We start from the raw sequence: 23,734 nt of genomic DNA on the forward strand, positions 1-23,734 counted from the left end.
CTTTCCCTGATAACATTAATCACTACTGAATGAGGTTAGTAGCTGTATCAAATATAGACTGGACTTGATGATCTTAGAGGTCTTTTCCAGCCTTGGTGATTCTGTGTAATTTCTGCGAAATAAAATATCAATAATTTAAAAAAATAAAGAAAAAATAAAGAAGGAAGCAGCATAGAAAAATAAATTTTCCATGTTTTAAAGGGGGGAGTTGATAAAATTATTTTTAGTTGTTCGTTTTTTTTAAAGAATAGGTATAAATCTTGTATTACTAGGTGGGTCACATCTTATTAGTAACATACTTGTTTGCTGTTCACACACAAAATTAGTATTTCTTATAACAATTCAACTATTGCAAAAGAAAAAAAATCATATTAAGTGCATAGTAATTTACTAGTCAGCTTGCTGTTTGTTGAAATTAACCCTTCAAAATGCAGGTGTTTTTTGTGATAGGGACAATTGCCTTTTGTAACTGCCTCATTCAGTGTAATTATTAACCTATGCACGTTTATGATAGCCAGTATGCAGAGCAGGAAGTACAGGGTCTTCATTTTGCTCTGAGAGACATTAAGACAATTTATGCCTCATCTGCAAAGTGAAACCTTAAACTGATATTTCTGCATTATTAACTTTCTCTAATGTCCTTGAGAAGTTGTCTCACCAATGATATACATCCTTGAATGTCTCATCTTCTAATTCTTCAGGAGAATGGGTTGACATGTATTAGTTATGTCCAAAACAGATTTCTGGTTTGGCTTCTGTGAATCTCATTCTTACGTCTCTGCTTTCCTCTTGGCTTTCCTCAGGAACCCGGGTCCTGGTTTACCTCTAATATTCAGTGTTGCACTGATCTAGTTCTGCAGCCTTTTCTGCGTGAGAGCTATGAAAACAAATTTGACCTTTATAACCAATAGACACACTGCCCTCTGAATTACCTCCACTCATCTTAAGATCTCATTAGACATCCTTCAGCAGATGTTCATACACTGAAAAGTGCATAAACAACTAAACTGCCAAATAGAGTTAATGGAAAGCATTTTAAATTCACATAGTGCTTCTCATATCAAGTTAATGTAGAGACAAGGCACGTAAATGTGGAATACATGGTCTGTATCTCTAAAAAATTATTCTATCAAATACAAAAAAATTATTTGTGGTCTTTTTCCTTTTATTTCAAAAGGCTGAATGGTAATAATGGTAAACAATTGTATCTTAATTGCTATGAAGACACTGACACCTCTACACACCTTTATTTCCATTCCTCTCCTCATGTACTGCCATATGACATCACTGGAAAATCTCTGACATTGCCTGGCTGTAACAGCTCAGTCCCTTTCTGTTTATGGGTTTTTACCCTCTCTGCCAGGTCTCTGATAAAGGGAGAGTGTTTGAGGGAATGATGGCCATTAATTAGGGATTAAATCCTTCCCTAGTGACAAGTGAGTGTTAGAGAAGGGTACTGGGTTTTTGTGCAAAGTATTATCTCTGTTCTTCACAACATTAAACCAAAGAAATAGGCTAAGTAATCCTCTAAGAAATGAGTCTGAGGACAAGAGGAGTTAGGTTACACTTCCCACCCTCTGTGCTTGACTACTATATCACATACAACACAGACTGTGACTATATTGAATGTTTTTTAATTGATTAGTAATCACATATTCACTGAACTTCAGTATTTTTCTGAAAGAACTGAATGTGTTGAACTTGTAGGTGAAAGAACCTGAAATACATACAGTTACTTATTTAGAGACTATGTATAACAGTAAGGGCTTGATAGAGGAAAACTCCAAATTCTCTTCCTGTCTCTTGGGATAAGTACTCCATGAGCTGGCACACTGCAGAGGTGTAGTGCTGTGTGCAGGAGTTAATAACCCTTAGGGAGAGTATGAGGCATCTCTGACGTGTGTGCAGTGTTACAGCTGCCGTGTCATCCTCTCAGCAATTTCACTTACATCACTGCTGAAGTGAAGATTAGAGACACAGACTTCTGCCCACAGACTAATTCTCTTCCTTACGTTAACTATTAAGTTCATAGCCTTTTCTGAATGGTTTCTCTGCCTTTTATTTTTTCAGCAGAATTTAAGGGGATGCTCCACATGATGGACTATCTGCCTGCTCAAAGGTACATTTTGCTCCCTGGAAACACAGAATATCCAGCATTTGGAAAGGAAAGAATTACTTATGACTCAGACTACATGAGGCAAAGCAGCAAAAATTACCTGTGACTTAGATGCACTCACTGTACCCATAGACATGTTTTCTAAGCAGGAAAACCACTATCTTTTTATTTTTGCAACATTCCCAGTGGTATTGCCAATGCTTTAATTACATTCAATAGCTATGACTTCTGTTCACTTTTTCAGATATAACTATGGCAGTAAAAAGCACTGCTTCTGGTGCTATGCTAAAAGATCTAAAAGGAACGTGAGATTCTCAGTGAAAACAGTTTCTGGAGCATTAAATTCTGCTACATTATCATTCCCTCATCACTGCCATCATTGCTCTGGCACCTCAGCATAACAAACATGCCAAATGTTTCTTTTTTTCTTTAATTTGCTGCAAATTATTAGTAAATCTTTGCAGAAAAAAAACCCTTGGCAATTCCTTCCTATCTATCAGCACTTCCTGAGGAGCGGACATTGCATACACTGGAAAAAGGAGTTGTGAGTTCTAGATGATGGTATATGATAGAGAAACCAGAAACCTCAAGAGAGATGTCAGCTAGTAGCTATACATTTATTTTTCATTCTGAGTTACTATCCTTGCCATCACAATTTTGGCCTAGTTCCTCGTTCCTTTAACAACTCATTCACATGCTAAAATTTGCAGTAAGTGTTTTGTGTGCAAAATTATGCCAGATTATGTAAGAGGCATCGAAGGCATCCGTACCTCAGAGCCAGTTTTCATTAATCAAGAAAGCATATAAACAAAATGTATGTACACATAATACACAGCAATACAGGCTGAACTTTAAATTATCTGGAACTACTATTACTATTGATATTAATTATGTGATAACTTCTGCATCCATAATGAGGCAGTAACTTCCACTACAGTATATATGCAATTAGATCTATGGAATTAAAATTAATAATAGTGATACTGGAACAAAATGCAAGCTTACCCTTACAGTTACAGCTGTGGTATAGTTGTGTACCAAGTATGAGTCATGAATGCTCAGGCTAGCCAAGGAATTCCTCAGTGAGATGAGGTGATGGGCCGTACTACTGGCCAGCTTCCCAGCAAAGCAGCCATCAACAGTCACAGGAGCTCTCCAAATAGAAATTTTGGACAGTTTGGAAGACTTCCCCAGATAAGTTCTGCTGTACACACACCCGTTAAATGATACACTATTTGTATCCTTAAGATGTGTTTATTAATTCCCTGAGATAACCTGTCAGTCTCAGGCATCTCTCCAGGCAGCTCCTCCTGTTGTACTGATCAAACTGCACACAGATAATTTAAATAATCAGTAGAGATGGTTCTTACATGTGTAGAAATGATGATACAGAACAGGTTTGTGTGCATAGCTAAGGCAGAGGATCTTTGTACATACTGTAAGATAATCAGAAACAATGGCTGCTGCTGTGGTGGTCACACAGGACCATGGGCCAGATAGCTTGACTTGTGTGGTTGTAATCCCACTTGTTGAGTAAGACAGCAGCTCAGATCACAGCATTACTCATCACCTCACAGAGCAAAGATCTCCACTAGGGCATCACAGAGCTCCTATGGACTGCAAGAGCCTGGGGTGGTGGAGGTTGCCACAACAGCAAGACCCCAGGGGTCTTTCTGAATCCTGAAATCATCACTGGGTGTTACACTGACTAGCAAGTAAATACCTCACGATATACAGAACACTCATTTAAATATGAGGTGGATACTGGGGGTGGAGATGCTGTAGATTTTACTGCCAGAAACCCTGTGAAAACAATATTTAGCAATTCAAGTAAGTTTGTGCCACTTACTACTTAATGTTCAAGGGAATACCTGTGCTGGCAGTTGGTAATTAGTTCTACACAGAAGCAGCCTTTGGCACACACTACTAAGAATTTTTTAGATAAGTTAAAAGAAAGCTTGGCAGCTCCATGACCAAACCACTTAAAGCATGTACCTCTGAAAGAAGAAAAAGAGCACATTAAATAGACCTTTCTGTTCCTTACCGCTATTATATGTGAGAAAGAGTGCAATTCCAAAAGCCTAAACAAACCTCACCTGTGCTAGATCTTGTAACTGGATGTATTTTCACAGAATCACAGAATGGTTTAGTTATAACCTTTGCCATTTTCATATCATTTGCAAGTAGACTCAGACTTACACTATTATTTGAGTTAGCATTAGGAAAATGATAAGAAATTTGAAGTCCTGTGATAAATGTCTCCATGTGAAGATATGACAGAAAAATGGGATCTGATGGTTCTGCTATCCCCTCTGTAGAGTAGTTCCAGTACAGAAAGAATAAAATTCCCATTTCTGTACATGTTGAGCACCTAAATAAGCCTATTTTATAGAAACTTCTCATACAGAGAATATAGTTATATAAAAAGCAATGGCACAACAGACTGCTCATATGTGTGGCACAACAGATTTTCCCTCTGATTTTGATGTCAGAATAGTTAATGGATCTTGAACAGATGTTGAGACCTTTCATCTGCACTGCTGCTTCTGTTGTAACAAACTAGCAAGAGTTAAAAATTACCACTAAATTTCCTGCTGCATATGACACAGGAACTATTTTTAATACTGCAAGTCTTTTGCATGTTTCATGCTAATCAAATTAACTATCATGTATTCTAGAAGACTGTTGGTTTTTTACCTGAAACTGTGTGATCCTTTGGGTCTCTCAGTAGTTTGAGCCTTGCATGAGGAAAAATGTACTGCAGGGGCCTCCCATTTATCTGAGGAACACAAACACGCATGTCATAAAAAGATAAAAAAACCCCAATGTATCAGTAATTTTAATAGAAACAAGCAAACAAACTTATTTAATCCAGGGAAATATCACAAAATCACAAATCAAACACCTCCCCGAGTTTCAAGTCATTTGTTGAACTGCAGAAGACTCCTGGAGGGGAATGAACATCTGATTCCATAAAGTCAGAATATTGTTGCATATGGCTTTAGTTCTGATTTTTATTTTCAAGGAGGTCACTGTCTTCTGCAGGTTCTTTTCAGCTTTGTCCCAACAATATTCAATAGAAGCATAAAATAAAACATAATTTCTGTAATTGTTACAAAACCCTATTCATACAGACCTAAACAAAATAGTAGTTGAATGTGTGAACAGCCCTAAGTTACTGCTCTAGTTTCAGCAAAACCACAAATTCAAACATACTTCTTGTATTCTAATTTCAAAAGCCTTTTAAAAGACCCAACCTAAACCTTTTAGTACTATATTCTACATGAAAATGTGCAACATTTACTTGGGCTGACACTGGAAGGTGTCAGACTGAAAGCAACACAGCTCTACAATGCACATGGAAGCACCAGGTTTCCACGTGGAATGACCCCACCTGCCCACAGGCCCAGGAGGGGCCAGGCATCAGGGACTAGCCCAGGGACCATTGCCGTGAGGGCAGACCAAAATGCCTTTGTAGAAAGAGTGGTTGTTGCAACACGTACACATCTCCCAGCTATCACACACTCTGCCTCCAGTTTTGGTCTTCTCAGCTTTTGGGTGCTGAGCCTGAGCGTGGAGAAGACAGCCTGACTGCCTGTGACTGCTCCTGGCTGAGTGCCAACAGGCAGGGACCTGGGGGAGGCAGCTTCAAGGAACCGATGGGACAATACTAATCAGCATGGATATGCAGCAGTCTACCAGCAGCCTGCTGCCAAGAGTTTATTACTTTTATTTATATCTAAGTAGTATTTAAAGGGATTAAGTTCCTCCTGAACTAAGTAGTTCAAACCCATTTTCTGCCTTGGAAAGTTTATGGCATTAATGGATAGCACACCTAAAAGACGTAAGGGGAAATGGAGAAGTCAAGGGACACACCTAGCTCAATCCCACAGTGGGCAGAAGAGTTTATACATCTGCTGTGGTAATTTTCTTACCGAGGGCATGACACTGATAGTAATATTGACTGTAATTAAACTCAGACTAAAGGAGATCATGGATTTGGTAGTACACAAGTACTCCAGAATAAATCAGAACATGAGATCAGGCAGACTTTAGGACTTAATATGGAATTTTGCCAGGACACAAGGTCTAATACTACCAGAAGTATATAAAGTGCCAGGAGCCTTCCATGCGTATAAGTGGATAGGGACACTTACGTTTTAATGACATTATCAGAAACTCAGTGAGTGTAATTTAACAGCAAAAATAATGTCATTGTCATGTGTAGCTTACATAAAATTATAAAATGTGAAAGAATTCACCTATTTTTTTAATTAAATAAAAAGAATAGGAAATAATGCAATACATACTTGAATAGGTCCTTAGTTGGTATCCATTTTGGTGGAAGCAATTCAGTTTAACTGAGGAACACTGCAGCCCATAAACTTTAGTTCACTTTTTTTTTTTTTAATTGCTTTATCTACTTTTCTTTAGCAAGACAGCTTTTTTGAATAAATAATAATCCAGTAATATTTGGTGCCATATTGTACATGATTTGCTGACAAATATATCAGAAAATATAGAGTCTCCTAATTGAGTCTATTACTTCCTCATTACTTTCACTTCCAGAATTTTATTATGAGTATAAATCTTGGTGATTCATATAGTTATGCATAAAAGCATTAAAAATTATTAGCATTCAGGGTAGCACATTATTTTATTGTTGGTGGGAATCAACACTTAAAATTGAACATGTCATTAGGCATTTACCTTCAGAACAGTATTTGTCTAAAGTGGCAGAACAAATAGCAAAAACAGTGGTTGCTATAAATAGATAACAGAAAGAACAGTTATGCTGGTTTTGATGGTGTTATTTTAACCACTAGTGCCCATATAAGTATCTGAAAACTACTAGAATATTTGAGACCCTGTAAAACAGTTTATATTTCCAAGCGTTCACATCTAATTTGCACTAAAAGGTGATTTCCCTTCACCTGAATATATGCCAGGGGGTCCTTCTAGCTGACTATTCCCCCAGTGAAGACACACAGGGACCCCACAGTATGTATCTGAGCTATGGCACAGAAGGGGCAGTCCCTCCACTGCAAGGCTGCAGGAATGGAGGACATGAAAGTCCCCAAGACCAGACTAAGGTCACAGGGTAAAACAGGGACTTGGTCCTGCTTATTTGCTACAAAAAAATATCGATTCCTGCCATCAGTCCTTGTCATGGAGACATTTTTCTCACCCTCCTGTGAGAAGTCAGTACACTCAAGTAATGGTTCTTGTAGCTCATGCCATCCTCTTCTCATCAGAGACACATTTTGACACCCTTCCCATTGTGGTCTTCAAGCTTACACAGGACTCAGGTCACATTTTTCTGCACGTTACTCCATGGAACCCTGGGGACCGCATCCCAATGAGTTAAATGAGAATAGGACTATAAAACATTTTCTCCAGGAATTAAAGTTCTGGTCACAAGTTTCATGGTATTACTCAAATCAAGCCCCCTCTGAAAAATGGAATGAATGACAAATAAATGTGCTGAGGTTTTCTAGCACTGTTACAAAAAATCAGTTTAAACATACATTTACTTTTTCTTACAATTTTTGTCTGAGAAAAAAACCTCTATGGTCTCCTCATATAAGAGTATTTTGTAAGGCAAAGAGGACAATTAAGAAGACTGAATTTGTTTAGTGGTGTATTTAAGAAATAAAATGCATCGAGTATATTTTAAAATTCCAGGCAAGATCCATAGCAACAGCTACAACATATTAGACGGTCTTTGGATCAGGCCACCAAAGCCACAGTAATTTCTGTTTTGAAACGTTGCTGCATCTCCTCTTCCACTAATGTCTTAGACAGGGCCTGATAGGGGGAACCTCAGCATCTATGCCTGGCTGTAGCCCTTTTGGAAATGTAGCCTCCCAGGCAAGTTTTACCTGAGTTAAGTATCCAGGAACAGGATGGTGGATGCTCAGGGTGACTAGTTAGACAGCATCCATCCTAATTTCTGCATATCCCAGATACTTGAACGAGCACACAAGCCCTGTGAAGGCTGGGACCAAGAATTTCCACAGCTAAGGTAATCCTGCCTCTTTGAACCGCTACATCTCCTCTGTGCAAAGCACAAACGTCAAGTTCTCTAGAAATCCTAAAGGTGGAAAGTTCTCCCTACTGATAGATCCCTGATGATGAAGATATTTTGCAGAAGTATTGAAGAAAAAACGTAACTATGTTCCAGTTCATTAACAAACTGAAATGTGAGTGGCCTTTGTTTCTGCAGTTAAGTCAGTACAGAACACTGACTTTTGATTCAGAAGTCATTGTCATGCAGTGAGAATAATATTGCTGGGTGCCTAAAAATTGAGAAACTGCCTGTTAAATTCTGTCTTCAATTACAGTAAGGGGGTGGCTAGGAATTCACTCATCAAAATTGATATGTTAACAATTACAGTACATTTGGAAATGTCCTATTTCTCATCATATTTCTAGAGAAACTGCAAAAACAAAATCTCCCCAGCAAGCCTCAGAGAAAGCAGTTGACTACAAATTTAATGAAATCTGCTGGAGTACTGGAAAGCAATAAAAACTAAGTAGTATGGATTTACAAAATCCACCAAATATGGAACAAAGATTTGCAGATAGCCTTCTGGATCTCGGTCACAAACAGTATTTTCTTATTTTAACCCCATTGCTCATCTTATGACCCTATTTTCTGCATTTTTAAATATTCAAGTGCCCACATAAAGGTGTAACTTAAATGATATTTCAAGGTAATGGTACAGACCCATGAAACAAGACAGGCATAAACTTTCTCAGGGTCTTCAGAAGTGGGGCATTGATATTAAAGAGGTTACACCTCTGGAGCCCTAGCCTTCCTTTTGTGTTTAGAAAACTGTCAAACTGATGATAAGACATGGATAATATGATGAGTTTGAGAATTTATTATTCATATAGGGGTTAAAAAGACCCATCTATGATCACTGGAAGTTCTGCATTTAAAACTCCTCACTGAGAATTTACTTATCTTCTGATAATATACTGTCACTGTTCATCTCCTTTTCATGACCTCTTACTCCCCTGGCAACTTATCCTACTGTTCCTTCCCAACCTGTATGAATAGCTGAGGATATGCAATTAAATGCCACAAAAAAATAATAATAAAAAGAGCCTTGATATCTGGACATTTAAAGAAATTGCTGATCAGCTGGCAGCAACTAAGCAAACTGTTGAGGTCAACAGGGATCAGTGACAAATGTGCAATAGATTAAGTATTGATTTAAACCTTGTTTACCCTCCTCAGGTAAGCAGTTCAGAATCACTATATTGGGAACAGCTATTAAGATACTAGACTGCACTTCAATTTAATGTGATTTCAGAGTACTCTGTAGCACCACAGAAGTTGCTATAGAAACAAATACATTTTAATATTAATAATACAGTATGTGACCTTAATGTGCTAGGTTATAAGAGATCCATGGAAACCTAGAAGTTCGGAGTTGTCAATTCATTGCATTCTTGCTTCAAAAGCACAGGGTTGTGCTTAATTTATTATTTCTAACTGTACAAGGTCTTTGAGATGTAATCAAGCAGACTTGATTTCATGGAGTAAGGAAACTGATGTTTCACATATGTGAAACAAAATCTTCTGGAATGTGAATGCCCTAGTGGTCAGTAAAATATCCATGTTTTTTAAAAAGGAGAAAATACAAATGGCAAATTTACCACCAGCAAGTGTATTTGGAAACACTGACTGATACATTAGAAGCAGATTTGTGGTGCTGATGCAAAGACTTCCTTTAGAGGCTGGTTTGTGCTTAATATAGGATATTAAAGGCAGTGGCTTAATACCTGTGCTAACTAGGAAACTGTCCCCCTAGCTCACTTTTCTTCTGCAGAGGTATCACATGGTACCACACAGAATTGTTTAGAACGTCTTCTCTATTTCCATTCCAGATTTTACAAAGCCTTAAAAAATGCCTTTGTCAATATTTTAAAAGTGGTATTTCCATATAAACATTAGGATATCACAACAGTTTCAGGGAGAAGAAAAAAAAAAAAAGTCCTTTTGGAAATAATCCAAGGAAACAGGAATTCTCAGGCCTCTTAACCTATCCCCCCCAAATTCCGATCAGTCTTTTAACCAGTCCTAGTGTAGTGCCACTTATACAAGCTAAAAAACAATGACTGAAGATTTGTCTATTAGTAACTTGCCCTGAAACTCTTTCCCAGAACAAAAGCTCCAAAGATCTAAAAATACAACTTACCAACCACCTCCATATCACATAACTCAGGATAACAATAACCCATTTCGGCAAACCTGATTTTTGAGGCAAATTTTTAATTCTACCCTATGATGCTGTAGTGGTCTGATATAGTTATGTATGCTAAGAATAATGTCTGTTTCTCATGAGGATTAAAGTGCTCAAATAGGCAGTCTTTAATCTATTGCCAATGATATTAAGATCTGTGTAGACTTTAAAACATCCTTTATCCTGAAATAAAATTGGTTCATAGAGTGAGTTATTTGAATAAATTCCTGTAAGATTTGTATATTTTAAAACCCTCTTTCTCAGCAAGAAATGGGCAGGTTCAGTACAACCTAGGATGCTTAAAACTCAATATATGCTACACTAGAGATAGGAAAGAAGAAAAATGGTAGCTTGTATTGTAAGGTATTTGAATGCTCACTTCATAAAACCTACATTCAATTGACAAATGTCAGTGAAAAAGCTCACCAGCAAAAAAGTTTTAAAGGCTGCATGACAGTAGAATATTCTTGGTTTTATGTTATCTGAGGAATGAACATGAGCAATATAAACTATTAAGCACCACAACAGGGCCATGATATACTTTCTCTTGCATCCACTGCATCTCATGGAAAACAGAGTATAATCTCCACCAATCAATAAAAATTATAACTGAAACAATCAAGTGAAGAGCTTAAAGATTTGAAGTATATTAACTTAATCAATAGAAAGGGGATGTGTGATGGTATTCTAAGGTGAACTAGATTTTTAAGTTGGTAAGCTTGAAAAGTAGAACTTACTTTTCTTCCTCACTATAATAAATGAAACATTCTAATTGCTAGATTGATAAAGTCTTGCTGATTTATTCAGTAATTGATCACAGACTTGGGATTATACTAAGTAAACATGGGAACAAGGGTCAACGTCATAAAGCAACCCTTTTCCTTAACCCACTAAAAGAAGGGCCTTGAATTTGGATGGGATTAAGCTAATAAGGTAAAACTGGACTAACTTTTTTTAATTTTTATTTGTAAATTGAATACCTAATGCCTAGACAGTTCTGGTTAGCAGATTGACTCCTTCCAGACATGTTTTGAAAATCAAAAGACAACCTGCTAAATTAATATTGAACTGTGGACAAATGTTACTTTAATTTCATCATCAAGTACTGATGACAAATACAGATCCAACAGCACTTCTGCTGAATGTAGCTGGAATTTGACTAATCCTGTACTCTCTACACTATCAGACAGTATGATTAAATTGTAAAACATTTATAAAGCTAAAGGCATAGCTTACTTGACAGCTTACTTGGTCTTGGTGTTGACTTGGTGGTCGAGAGTGGGACAACTTCTCTGGCAGCCTTCTGTCGAGGCCATGTCCATTCTCCAAACGAGATTCCCTGGGCTTGTCAAACCAATCTGTTTCTTCACGACGGAGATGATAGGCTTTGAAAACCAAGGACAGGTCAAATGTTCTGATCCAGTGCTGGGCAAAGGGTGATAATGTGCATTGTGCAGAGCAAACATGCAAAGTGGTTATTAATTGGCCATGCAGTTAAAGCAAAGTTACAGGTCAGAACTGAGACATTGAACTCAGGCATAATTTAGCTGTAAGTGATATGGAAAAGTGAGAAAATTCTGTTTATGTCAAAATTATGGATATTAAATATCAGAAGAAATCCCCTGTCTAGTGCTATAGCCATTTCCTCCCTTTTGGCACTCACTAATACACCACAGATTTCACAGATTTCTAAAATGTTTGATGAAAAATAATTTAGTTAAATTAGTTGCCTTGCAGTAGGCTAAGGAAAAAAATATTGAGACTCCTTTATGAGTATCTTCCCAAATCAGAAAAAGTAATTAAGCAATCTACACTCTCTGTACTTCTAAGCAGAAATATTTTAAGCATTCTTATTCTGAATTCCATCCCCCGATTTGCCATATGAATCTTCTTTGTGCACTCAAAGTTAGCAGAATGTTCTTTCTGCAATAATCCTGTAAGTTTTATGTTCTTATATTTGCAAGAGTTTTAAACCTGCCTAAAATCTATTGTTTTAGATACCCTTTGGGAATGAAATATCACCACTTCATTGAAATAATTTCTACAAATACACATATTTATGCCTACTGAGTCTCGAGTCAACTGACCCAGGTTTCACCCCATTGGGATCAGAATCAGCTCCAATGTGTTTAATATTTCCACTATACAACACACTGATTTTGATCTGTGTTGCTCACCAGTGAAAACCAAAACAATGTACAGCTAATTAGAATGTAATGAAAGTTTGAATTTTATGCTTTACTAACCAAGATAAGTTTGGAGTGCTAAAGATAAGATTTCTTTCAGCAAAACCACCTGAAATTGCAAATCTTAAATAAGGTCAGTTGTTGCTATAGCAACATGAGTGAAAGCAATTGTTCCATGGCACAGAAGAGAATTTAACATGAAATGATAGTAGTATGCATAATTTCTATCTAGTTGTTAAAGTAAATATAATCTACCTGGGTTAACAAATAATTGGAATATATTTTAGTGGGAAAAAAAAGAACCAAAACATTGGGTGTTTTGTGGGGGTTTTTCCCATTATTATTTTACTAAGTTTATCCAAAAAGGGGGGTAAAACGTATACACTATTTATTTTTTTTTATTTATTTTTGGTTAAAATCTATATCCTATATTGTATTAGGCCTCTGGATACTTCATAATCTTTTTTCAGATATTATGTTGTCTCCTCTTTAACTAACTCCACAAATTTGATCTAATATGAAATGGTTTGAAAATATTATTCAGATCAGCATATATTAATTAAATAGAAGAATTATTAAAGGTTGATGCTTGTCTGACTAGTGATTAGTTATTGACTAATTGCTCTCAACAAACCATTATTATCTAATACACAAATCCTTTATGCTTTACACATTTATGACAATTGCCCAGTGCCTGCACATGCCAGGCTGGTTCACAATTCACCCCGATAGAGCTTCTTGCTGAAGCTCACATGAAGAACCTCATGCATTTTTCTGATCCTAGATACTAATGCTGACTATTGCAATCTGTGCCATAAGCTGAGCAGAAGAGGTAATTTTTCCTCCCCTGCTGTCTCAGCTGAAATAACTTTTGCTGATTTCTTGTTTAGAAAAGCTAGCACATTGAGTAGAGCACTGTGCTGCAGCTCAGAGCAGCCCACTTTTTATCAGACTGTGATGAATGTTCACATTTTATATGAAATTAAAAAGGTATGTATGCATGTGTATACAGAGACACATGCCACACTCATATGTGCACACACACAATTAATCATTTTTGGCTTGATTAGCTGGGATTTGTTTCAGCTGGAGACCTGAGAACAGCCAAGATGAATCACTGACAGTCTTAGTGGATACATACACCCTTTTTTCTAAGACTAAGAATATGCAGCCAGATGGTTCCACCTGTAAAAAACTCCTGCTAGAGTCAATAAGGTCCCATCCTGTTAATCACACATTCTTTAACAAGGTGAAATACAACTCCAAGCAGTGGAGTCCCAGAAATTTGACCAGAGAATTAACAGAGATTGCTCTAAATCCCACAAATGAAAAATTCTAAGAGGTGAACTTGATGTCTTCATAACTCAATTTTAAAACTCTAAAATCTGTGATAGAATTAACAATTTAGCATATAAAAGGAAAAAAAAACCAAACAACCCACAACAAACCAAACCAACAACAATCCTTTAAGTGAGAAAAGGTGTATTTTATATCTTCTCATCTGACCAGCAGGGTCTGCTTCCATTCATAAAACTGAGCAATAGCTTTGGCATGGCATCCTCGAAAATTAGTGTCTTCAACATACTTAATAGTTTGTGGAAACTGTGGCAGCTCTGGGGTTAATAAAGAGCTATTGGCTGCATCAGAGCTTGCATGGTATTCAAAACCCTGAGAAAATATAATGTGTTTCACAGCTCAGAATGCTGTTTTATTTTCAGTGGGAACCAATGGATGTGCTCTTTTGACACTAAATTTTTTTTTCACTCTGTTTGGTATTTGTAGTCCTACTACTACTCATGTACTGAAGCATAGTTTTAAGATTTCTTAAAGTGTACTTAGTGAAAACCAGAAAGTTTGGCCTCAAAGCCCTGTTCACATTCTTTTCTGGTATTTGTTATGGAATGTGACTCTTCAAAAACCTGGGAAGTCAAGCGTATCTCTCTATTTGAAATTAAGAAAAAAAATATTTTGACTTACATTCATTTTTAGAAGTTTCTAAAGATGAAAATTCAAGCTTTAGCACAAGAAGTGTTTTCCTAAGATAGTGCTTAAGACTGATTTCTTTTAATGATATCTCATGCAACATGCCAGAATAGCTATCCACTGTCAGGGCACTAAGGAGAGAACTGCAGTCTAGAGAAAAGAAGGCCATACATAACCTTCTGAAAAATGAATTGCTTCTTTGGAGCAATTTTTAATCTTATACCTAAATTATATGAATTATTTTCAGTTCAAGTCACCTGCTATTAGCATATTTAAAAATGTCATAAAGTGTTTTGATTTCCCACGACTTCACATAAAATGGTTAATTGTGAAACTTGATAAAAATTACTGAGAGGGGATGCCCTGGTATTCAGGGACATGTCAATCTAATATGGAATATGTGACTTGATTTAAGAGTATTTCTGAAAGCCTGGTACAAATATATCACAGAAATATAAGGCACTGTAGTGCTATAGGTCATAGGTCCTTATGCCTATGCCCCGTTTATATGAGGGACAATAGCACCAAATAGGCTTTTTTTTGGTCCAGCTTGTTTCTTGATTTTCAGGAGCAAAGTACTGTAGCATTCACTATGTGGCCATATAATGACCCTTAAGAGTCACAAGTTGAGTTCAGACAGGATGAAACCTATTTATTTAAGAATGATACAAGCTGCAACTTGGAGAGTTCCTTTCAACTGTCTTCAGATTTAATAACAAAACTCTGTGTGCTAAGAATTTAAGAACAGGGTTAACACTTGTGATAAAAATAAAAAAAAGCTCATTATCCAGAATCTCCTCTGAAAGACAAACTTCATGAGGAATTTGTAAATACCTAAGAAATATGAAAATACTCAATTATATTAGATGTCTTTTCCAACCTAAATGATTCTGTGATTCCATTATTCTAAACTTACAGAACAAAACACTTCAGCATATTGTAGTATCAGCAACACCAACAGATTAAATTTTCTAACTCTTCTGAAATACTTAGCTTATGTAGAAAAGTAGCAATGCAATAATGAACACTGAGGTTAATAAAACCCTGAAAAATAAACCATACTACTTCGTAATCACACAAATGTGGCTTTTGAGACAATCATTGCCATTTACAGACAATACAGAGCATGCAAAGTCTCTTTTATTGTGCAGTAAATACACATAAGAAAAAGTTAAGGGAGTGCATACAATGTCAAACATGAATACCATTTTCTTTCAAACTGTCTTCATGATTTTTTTAACAATTTAGTATGTATTAAGTCTGAACTGATTCAAACAAAACTGATACATAATTTGCAATTATTTAGTACTTAACATCACCTTTAACATTGTGCTGTACTTACTAAAAAAAACCAAAACATTTGTAATTGCACCATTTAAAATACATCAGAAAGGCTCCTTTCATGAACCTAAGTAAGATGAACTCTTGCTCTTATTTGGCAGACATGTTGTATGGGCTGCATAAAAAAAAACAGCTACACTGCATAATCCATCCATGGAAGTAAAATACTTTATGCAAGTTTATTGGAAGGATAAGATTGTCTTGCACCATCCAAATGACAAATTATCTTACATTATCACAATTCTGAATGCAAAGAAGTCCACATGACAGGATGCTTTCCACATACCATATGTAGAATGTTACTTTGCTATCACGTTAAGCTCTATATGGCTCTAACACACAATATGAGCTCAATGAACATATTTTTTCTATATAGATGCAGATCTAAAGTGGTGCATCGGGAGATGGAATTATCAGTTCTTGAATTCTATAATGGAATTTCATGCAAATAAAATTACTGGTTTTTTTAGAGGATTTGGGAGACTATTTCCAAATCCCAACAAAAACTATTGCAAGTAAGTTCAATGATTCACAGTCACTGGAGATGGCTCCACAGAAAGACTGATGGTAGGGTACGTATTGTACATGGAATATTCTACATAGTATTTTTAGAAAAGTAGACACAAAAAAGTGAAAAGGAAAATGCACAAGCAATCCAAAAGGAAAGCAAATCAACAGCAACACAGTGAGCATGCGAGAGTAGCTTAACACCATTCAGAAACTGCTACAAGGATAAAATAAAAAATATCAAATAAAACAAATCAAACCCAAAAAATGTAGATACACCGAAGACGCACCAAGGAACAGGAAAAAAAAAGAGAAAAGAACAAGTGTTTGCAGTAGAACAAAATTAGACACATGCATAGAAATGAGGATTTGCGTTGTGATAGTAAGATACCAGTCTGAGGCCTAATTTACCTTCACTGTCTGACATGGCATGCTGGAAGTCATCCATGATGAAGGCTATATCTCGATCATAGCCTCGAGTCCGTGACTCCTCCCTCATATGTTGCTGGACCTCAGGTAATGAATGGCTTGATCCAAACTGGTCCCTGGTATCTGCAGATATTGGTGGCAAGGGTCCAGCTGCTGCTCTGGCCATTCCCATTGGCTGGCCAACAGGACTTAGTGGGCTCTCTTCCTCTGAGTTCTGTGCTACTATTGGGATCCTTCCCCTGCTTTGGCTAATAGGTAGACTGGTAGGTTTAGTTCTTCCAGAAGGTGCTGCATGGCTAAAGGAAACATCTAGGGGTTCAGCTTCTTGAGCTTTCAGTCTTAAAGAAGAACTGGAAGAATCCCTTTTCAATGACAAATCAAGCCCATAAACTGAGGAGGGTCTAGATGAGGGCCTAGATCTACTACCACTGCTATAAGACTTGTCTGCTTCATCTTGTAATGTGGATCTCATTGTTGGACCTAATGCAGTTGCAAGGCCTGCTCCAATGGATGAAGTCAGTGGTTGTCCCATGTATTTCTGTTGGTCAGTGATGTTTTTTCTAAGGCCAAAAGTGATATCATCTTGAAGAAGCCTTGCCCTAGTAGTAATTCCTCCAAGTGTTGAAGTGCTAGAAGTCATATAGCCTGAATAGTCAGGCTCAAGGTCTCTGCTTTCTTGGATAGGTGAAAACTTTGTTAATTTGGGGTCTATCAAAGCTTTCTTATGTTTTGACTGCTTCTGGTAAAGAAGGGCTGCTGGGAGCTGCTTAGCAGCTTGTTTCTCAAGAGTAAGCCTACCTATGCTATATTTCTCAGATTTTGGAAAATGCCTGTAGCTACCCTCTGCATGGTAATACTGTGACAGGCCAGCCAGGTGATCAAGACTTTCTGCACCTCTACGGAACTCTTGTTTTATCTGATGTTTCAGAAGTTTGAGCTCATAAGGGTCCTCCATTGGATCTTCATCAGCTTTAACATAGGAATGTAACCTAGAAGAAGTATGCAGTGGTGCTAGGAAGTCTGACACTTCTTGTGCTCTCCTGGCCTCACTTGTGCGAAGCAGTCGATCTGTTTTGGTCAGATCTTTTTCATGGAGGCTAAAACTGGAACCAAGTGCTCCTGTTCCTTTAGTAAGTTCTCCTATATCATCAATTAGCACATAGTTTCGGGATGTATGGTGGTGGTCTATATCTGCATAGAATGAATCTGCAGATATGCTTGATATAGGACTGCTAGCTATACTGTTTCTCTCATCTAGTCCTATCCTTAAGTCCAAGGTAGAGTACTTACTGCCCAGCTGGGAAACTGGATAATTACTGTCAGTTGAAACTGGTGCTATCATGAGAGGCTGATTGCGAATTACATCATAGTTTGTTGTTATCTTAGGCTCCAAATATAATGTAGTTTGTCTTGGCTTTGGCTGTATCACCATCATCTGTGATGGCAGTTGGTATGATGGCTGTTGAGATGGTGGAGGTTGAGCCTGTGGGGTAAAGGACATAGTAGCTCCTGTTTGAAAAGCTGTCTGGGTCTGATAGGGTGAAACCTGTTGGTGATACAATGGTTGCTGTTGTTGGTAATGTGATTGCTGTGTGAACGGAGTTGGTGCTTGAGTAGGCAGGGCAGGAGATGAATACTGATATTGAGCATATGGGCTTGTAGCAGGGGCAAACTGTGTTTCTGGCTGGGTTTGTGGTGGCATAAACTGGTTAAATTCTGTCTGGGGTGCAGTACGTGGTCTTTCCAAGCCGTGCTGAGTTTCTATTCTGGTTGACCTGGTATTATTAACTTCACTGTCTGACATATAATCACGTTCTTCTGCTACTCCTTGGAGATAGGCACGCTCTCTCTTTTCTCTTTCTTTTAGTAAGGCTTCTTTCCTCCTATTAATGCCCATTTCCAAGTATCTCAGCTTGGCATCTATTTCTTTTTCCTCCTCATCTAGCTCTGCTTGCTTCTTCCTAAGCTTGGCTGATTCACGTTCGACCAGATCCAATTCCCTGTCTATATCCTGAAGAATTTTGGCTCTGGCCATAGTGTTGGTCCTACAAATCCTTCGGCGTGAAACTGATCCCACAGAAGTGTATGGTGATTGAGTTCCTGGTGTTGCTTCTTCTGGAGGTGGGTTAGGCAGAGTCCTCTTCACCTTCTTTTGAGTTCCTGATGGAGTTATGCTTGAAGAACCTTTTGTCTGCAACAGAAAAAAAAGAAGAATGAATTGCTACTCTAGAGGCTTGATCACAAATTAATCACAAGCTTTTAAATTTTTTTTCATGTTACGGCTTTGTATCTTAACCACAGATTTTCTCTAACAGAGAGGAAGCTTTTGGTATCTGTGAAAAGGCAGCAGAAAACAGCATGAAAAAATGCTGGCAGTAGTCTGCTAAAGGCCAGGAAAATAAGCAATCTAATGCAAAATAAAGAGCGAGACTCGCTAGGACTTTGTTTAGCCTAAGACTGAAAATCTACTTCATGTTCTTGAAACTGGATTGTAATTTAAAAAGTTTTTTAAAATCTTCATATACTTATACATAAATATAAAAAATGCACGTGTGTGGGGGTAGGGGGATATATATAGGTCTACACACCTTCCTTTTATATAAAATTTAATATAAAATATATTGATAATTATAAATGTGCATATATACATATTAATATATAAGTATAATCTGTACAGATGAATATATGTCTCTGAGCTGGACACTGAGCATTTACTGAGCAGCTAGGACCAGTACTGAAATTCAGACACCAAAGCAGAATTTTCTGGTGCCAACACACTTAGTACAACAGGTTCTTAGTATACCTTGTCATTTTTGCCTCACCTCTGCTGCGAAATACATATTTTCAGGGAAGATTCTTGTACTTTTAAAAAGTGGTGTAAGCTTTCTTCAATTTATTGAAGATTTCTTGAATAAAATTTGTTCTGGTTACAAAGCTACACTTTAAAACTTCCAAAAAGTTAAGCAGGATAAAAATATAGGAATCTAGTTCAGTCCAGATGACCATATTTCCCACAATTAGTGGTGGAATGGTGATTTACCTTGATCTAGGAAAGGATGTACCTTAGGATGATGAGTCCTTTTTTTTTCTCTAAGTTTATGAGTACATTTAGGGTCTCAAAAAAGTAAATACATAAAGAAAGGGGACGTGAATGATTTTGAAATTATATCTCCCCAATAGGTTCTTACAATTTTTGCCTTAGTAAAGGAAAAGGGATTGATCTACACACATACACTAAAAATAATCACCTCAGCCATTGCAGAATGCAGCCATGTTAATAGCAAAATATGGACACACTTCGGAACAGTTTAATAAGGGAAGTAAAAAGAATGTTCTTGAACTTGACTCTTCTGCCTCATGCAGACAAGCAGAGCATTTTAGCAAACTTTAACTGTTATTAATTAAAAATTTAATTTCTTAAATAAATGCTGCTTTTCTCAGATACAAAATAAACAAGATTAACTTAAATTAGTTTAAAAGTCACTGTTTTCTCTGTTTATTCTAGTATGTCATCAAGAAATTGCAAAAGTTTTTAAAGTGTTTTTTAGCTGCTGCTGTTACCTAACCCTAGCAAATCACAATAATCAACACATCATTTGTCATGAATCTCTAAAGAAACATTCACTACCTTTTCAAGTACCATTTAAGCTCTTCTCATCCTCTTCATCTAAATTCCATCAGCTTTGCATGTTTCAGATTACAATAAATGCAATTTATTATTATTTTTTTCAGCTTCCCATGGCCATTTCTCAAACCCATGTTGTGCCAACAAATCAAAGAAACTAATTTTCTCTTGCTCAGTGTATACTTGTAATCAAATACAAATTAATCATCTGCAGTAGGCTGAGTTGGCTATTAATTTATATTGTAAATTAAGTCCAATACCACTGTTATTTCCCCCTCCCAACCTGAAATAGCAATCACAGATGGTGAAGCAGTCACAGATGGTCACTGGTATTGGGGAAGAGCTATTAATAACACACTCATTAAAAGGTCTATAATACTTTATGGAATTATTATTTTCAGATGGCAGTTAAGTTGCTGATCCATAAAACCCAATGTCAGCTTATCATGCTTTTGAAAAAAACAACATACTATATCTTCTTTTATATCATTGTCTATATTTAAATAAGCTTGGACTAACAGACACCACAGGAGGTTGTATCATCTGCTTTTGAAAAAGTATTAATGATCTCTAGTTCTCAGGTGTGATTCTTACAAAAGGCAAGTCTTAATTAGTTTTATTTTATATTTAAACAAAAAAAATAAATACAGTATTTTAATACTGTGGTAAAATGTGTGGAGTTTTTTCTTCTTCCCAGATATTCTCATAATCAGTTATGTTAACATGCTACATTGGAACTACATTGGCAGATTTAAAGGAAGTTCAACTGCAGTATTTTGGCAGGTGGCTTTAAATTCAGTTTTTGCATTTCCTTTGGATTTGCTAGCCTGCTAGGAAAAAAGACAAACTAGGGCTGATACTCACCAAATTCTCATCTCTTTATCATGTAAAAATTAAGGGTAGAAAGGACTAACTGTGCTCTCTAATCCTATCCCTGTATTTTTGGTCCCTGTAACACATAATGTTTTGCTCATTTTAGGCCTAAAGTCTCCAAAAGGAATATGGGGTGGAAACCTTAATGAGACTACTGTGGAGCCAAATAATAAAAAAGAAGTATCAAATACAGGCAGGCATTTTTGTCCCTTACAATTACTGGTTAAGGGTTAGGTCACATGTCAGACAGGTGGCCTTAGCAAGCTCTCTGATGGAATAAGCCATGAAGATTTCTACCATATTTTAATCATATTTTCCATCTTTTTCATTCTATCTCGTTTACTTCCAGCTATCTACTGTCACCCTCACTGATTTTTAAAAATCTTCTGTGTTTAGCGAACGATCACTAAGTGTTGACTGTAAGTTAATGAAATTATTCTGCTATATGTTTTGCCATGATAACCTTACGTACATTATTACTTTATTTTTGACCCTTGTATATGGAAAGAATGTCACACTAGTCTGGGACAGCCTTTAAGGATGGACTTAATGGTAATCAGATCTGCTTCTGAGGCAAAGCTGACCTTTCTAAAATAAGTCCAAAGCTCATGCTTGAAATAAAGCTACAGATATGTTCTGCCCAATAGTATGGACTAAGGAACTGAGGAGGAAGGAATCTTCCCCCTCCCCCACCAATTTTTAAACTTAACAACATTTTGATAATAAAGATAGGAGAAAAATGCACTCCTCAGTCTTCCAGTTCAGTGACAAGATAATATCACAGTGAGGAGATCAAAACACTGACCTGAAGGTTGCATGCAAACAGATTTAGTAAAACCTTGCTTTTCTGCCTTGCCAATACACATTAGTCTTGATGTGTTTTATCTCCTGAGTTTTAATTTTTAGAGGACATCTGGACAAAGGCTTGTGAACCCTGTTGAATTGTGCAGTGACTCTGGAATAATTTGTTTGAGGTGGTCATACTATTCCTTGTAAATTTTTGTGAAAATACTTTTTTCTACCAATTTTTGTCTCCTCCAGTGAGACGAGGCCAGCAAGACTGGAATCCACTACAAGAACGAGTAAAGCCCTAGGAAATACATTTTGCTTCTTTTTACTTGTTTTAAAAAATATTGTTTATTTCGAGGTCTGAATAGCTTTGGAAATCTGTGATGAATTTCTACCTCCAACCAGCATGTTTGATTCTATTTACTCCACCTTTCTCTTCCTCTTCTCAAATAAATTTTTTTGAATATGGTATGGTGCTGTACTTGCATCCTCTACTCTCTGTATTCATCTAACCTTGCTTGGATATTAGCTTCATTTGCTCAAAGAACTGAGCTTTCACACTTGGGCACACACCCTTACATACTTCTTGCATATTTTGGATTTCAGTAGCAAATATGTAACCCACATTATTGATTGTTCTTTTAACATCTTCTGTGATCACAACACAAAGATGCTTCAACTACTTCTGTTCTCTTTAGAGCTCACAAAATAAAGCTGTGTTTATATATATTTTTCAGTGTAAGCAGGGACAAATCCTGCAAATAATGTATACAATAAGTACATGCATACATGCATATGCACAAACCAATTACAGTTGTAATGACAGCATCCTTATTAGAGTTTGCCACTGTCAATGTAACAGACACTGTGATGTTAGCCTACCTATAGTCTGTGATGTTACAAAAAAGCAAAGGTAAAGTGGGTCACAGCTGAAGCCACACCTCTGCCACAATCCTCTGAAGACTAAAGAGCACAGTGGAACACCTGTTCTACCCTCTGCATGGTAAGATTTCCTGAAGCAACTGATGTTGATTTGCAACAGACTTAAAATGTCAGGAGAAAGTTGGCTGCACCCTGATTTGCAGAAAAACAATGCAAAGAATATTTTTTGTCTTCAAACTAAGACTATGCAGTCAATAAGCTTCTCAGCAAACTCCTGATTGTCATAAGTTCAAGAGATGCACATTAATCTGCTAAATGAAATGACTGGGAGTAAATTATTTGCATCTAGAGAAGATGATAAGGAGTGCGGAGACAGAAGCTACTCTCCCGTTCAGAAAAGAGGTCAGTTTAAGTGAGGATCAATGCAGGTTACTAAGGCAGTGATGGGGTGGAAGGTACAGATTGTGGTGCAGCTCTCTATGTTCCAGCTCTTGCATCTGAGAGTTTTTCTGGATCAGAAATCTGCCCAAATGCAACCCCACCAAACCCCCAAAACTCACAGTGAAAACCGCAATTGTAGTGAGGTTGTTCAACTTATAAAGGGCATGTGCTAGTTAGAAACTTTGTCAATTCAGCATTTTTAACATTCTATTTACTTTAAAGAATCTATGAAACTCAGATATCACTCACTAAGGACTTTTCAGTAATTTAACAGTATCTTTAAAATTTCTTGTAAATGGTTCCCAAT

The 23,734-nt window shown here is 36.9% G+C and overlaps 1 protein-coding gene across 1 annotated transcript in view; it reads right to left on the reverse strand.

Moving 5' to 3' along the window:
* The window catches only part of PCLO (piccolo presynaptic cytomatrix protein), a 333,240-nt gene that overhangs the window by 119,741 nt on the left and 189,765 nt on the right, over positions 1–23,734 (reverse strand). The window contains exons 7-9 of the mRNA XM_010001252.1: positions 16,800–19,008; positions 11,620–11,756; positions 4,814–4,895 (exon numbers count right to left, since the gene is read on the reverse strand). Coding sequence (XP_009999554.1) covers positions 4,814–4,895; positions 11,620–11,756; positions 16,800–19,008 — 2,428 coding nt within the window. The remainder of the gene's footprint in view (positions 1–4,813; positions 4,896–11,619; positions 11,757–16,799; positions 19,009–23,734) is intronic.

The sequence above is a fragment of the Chaetura pelagica genome, unplaced genomic scaffold, assembly GCF_000747805.2.
Source record: "Chaetura pelagica isolate M959 unplaced genomic scaffold, ChaPel_1.0 scaffold66, whole genome shotgun sequence".
Taxonomy (NCBI): Eukaryota; Metazoa; Chordata; class Aves; order Apodiformes; family Apodidae; genus Chaetura; species Chaetura pelagica.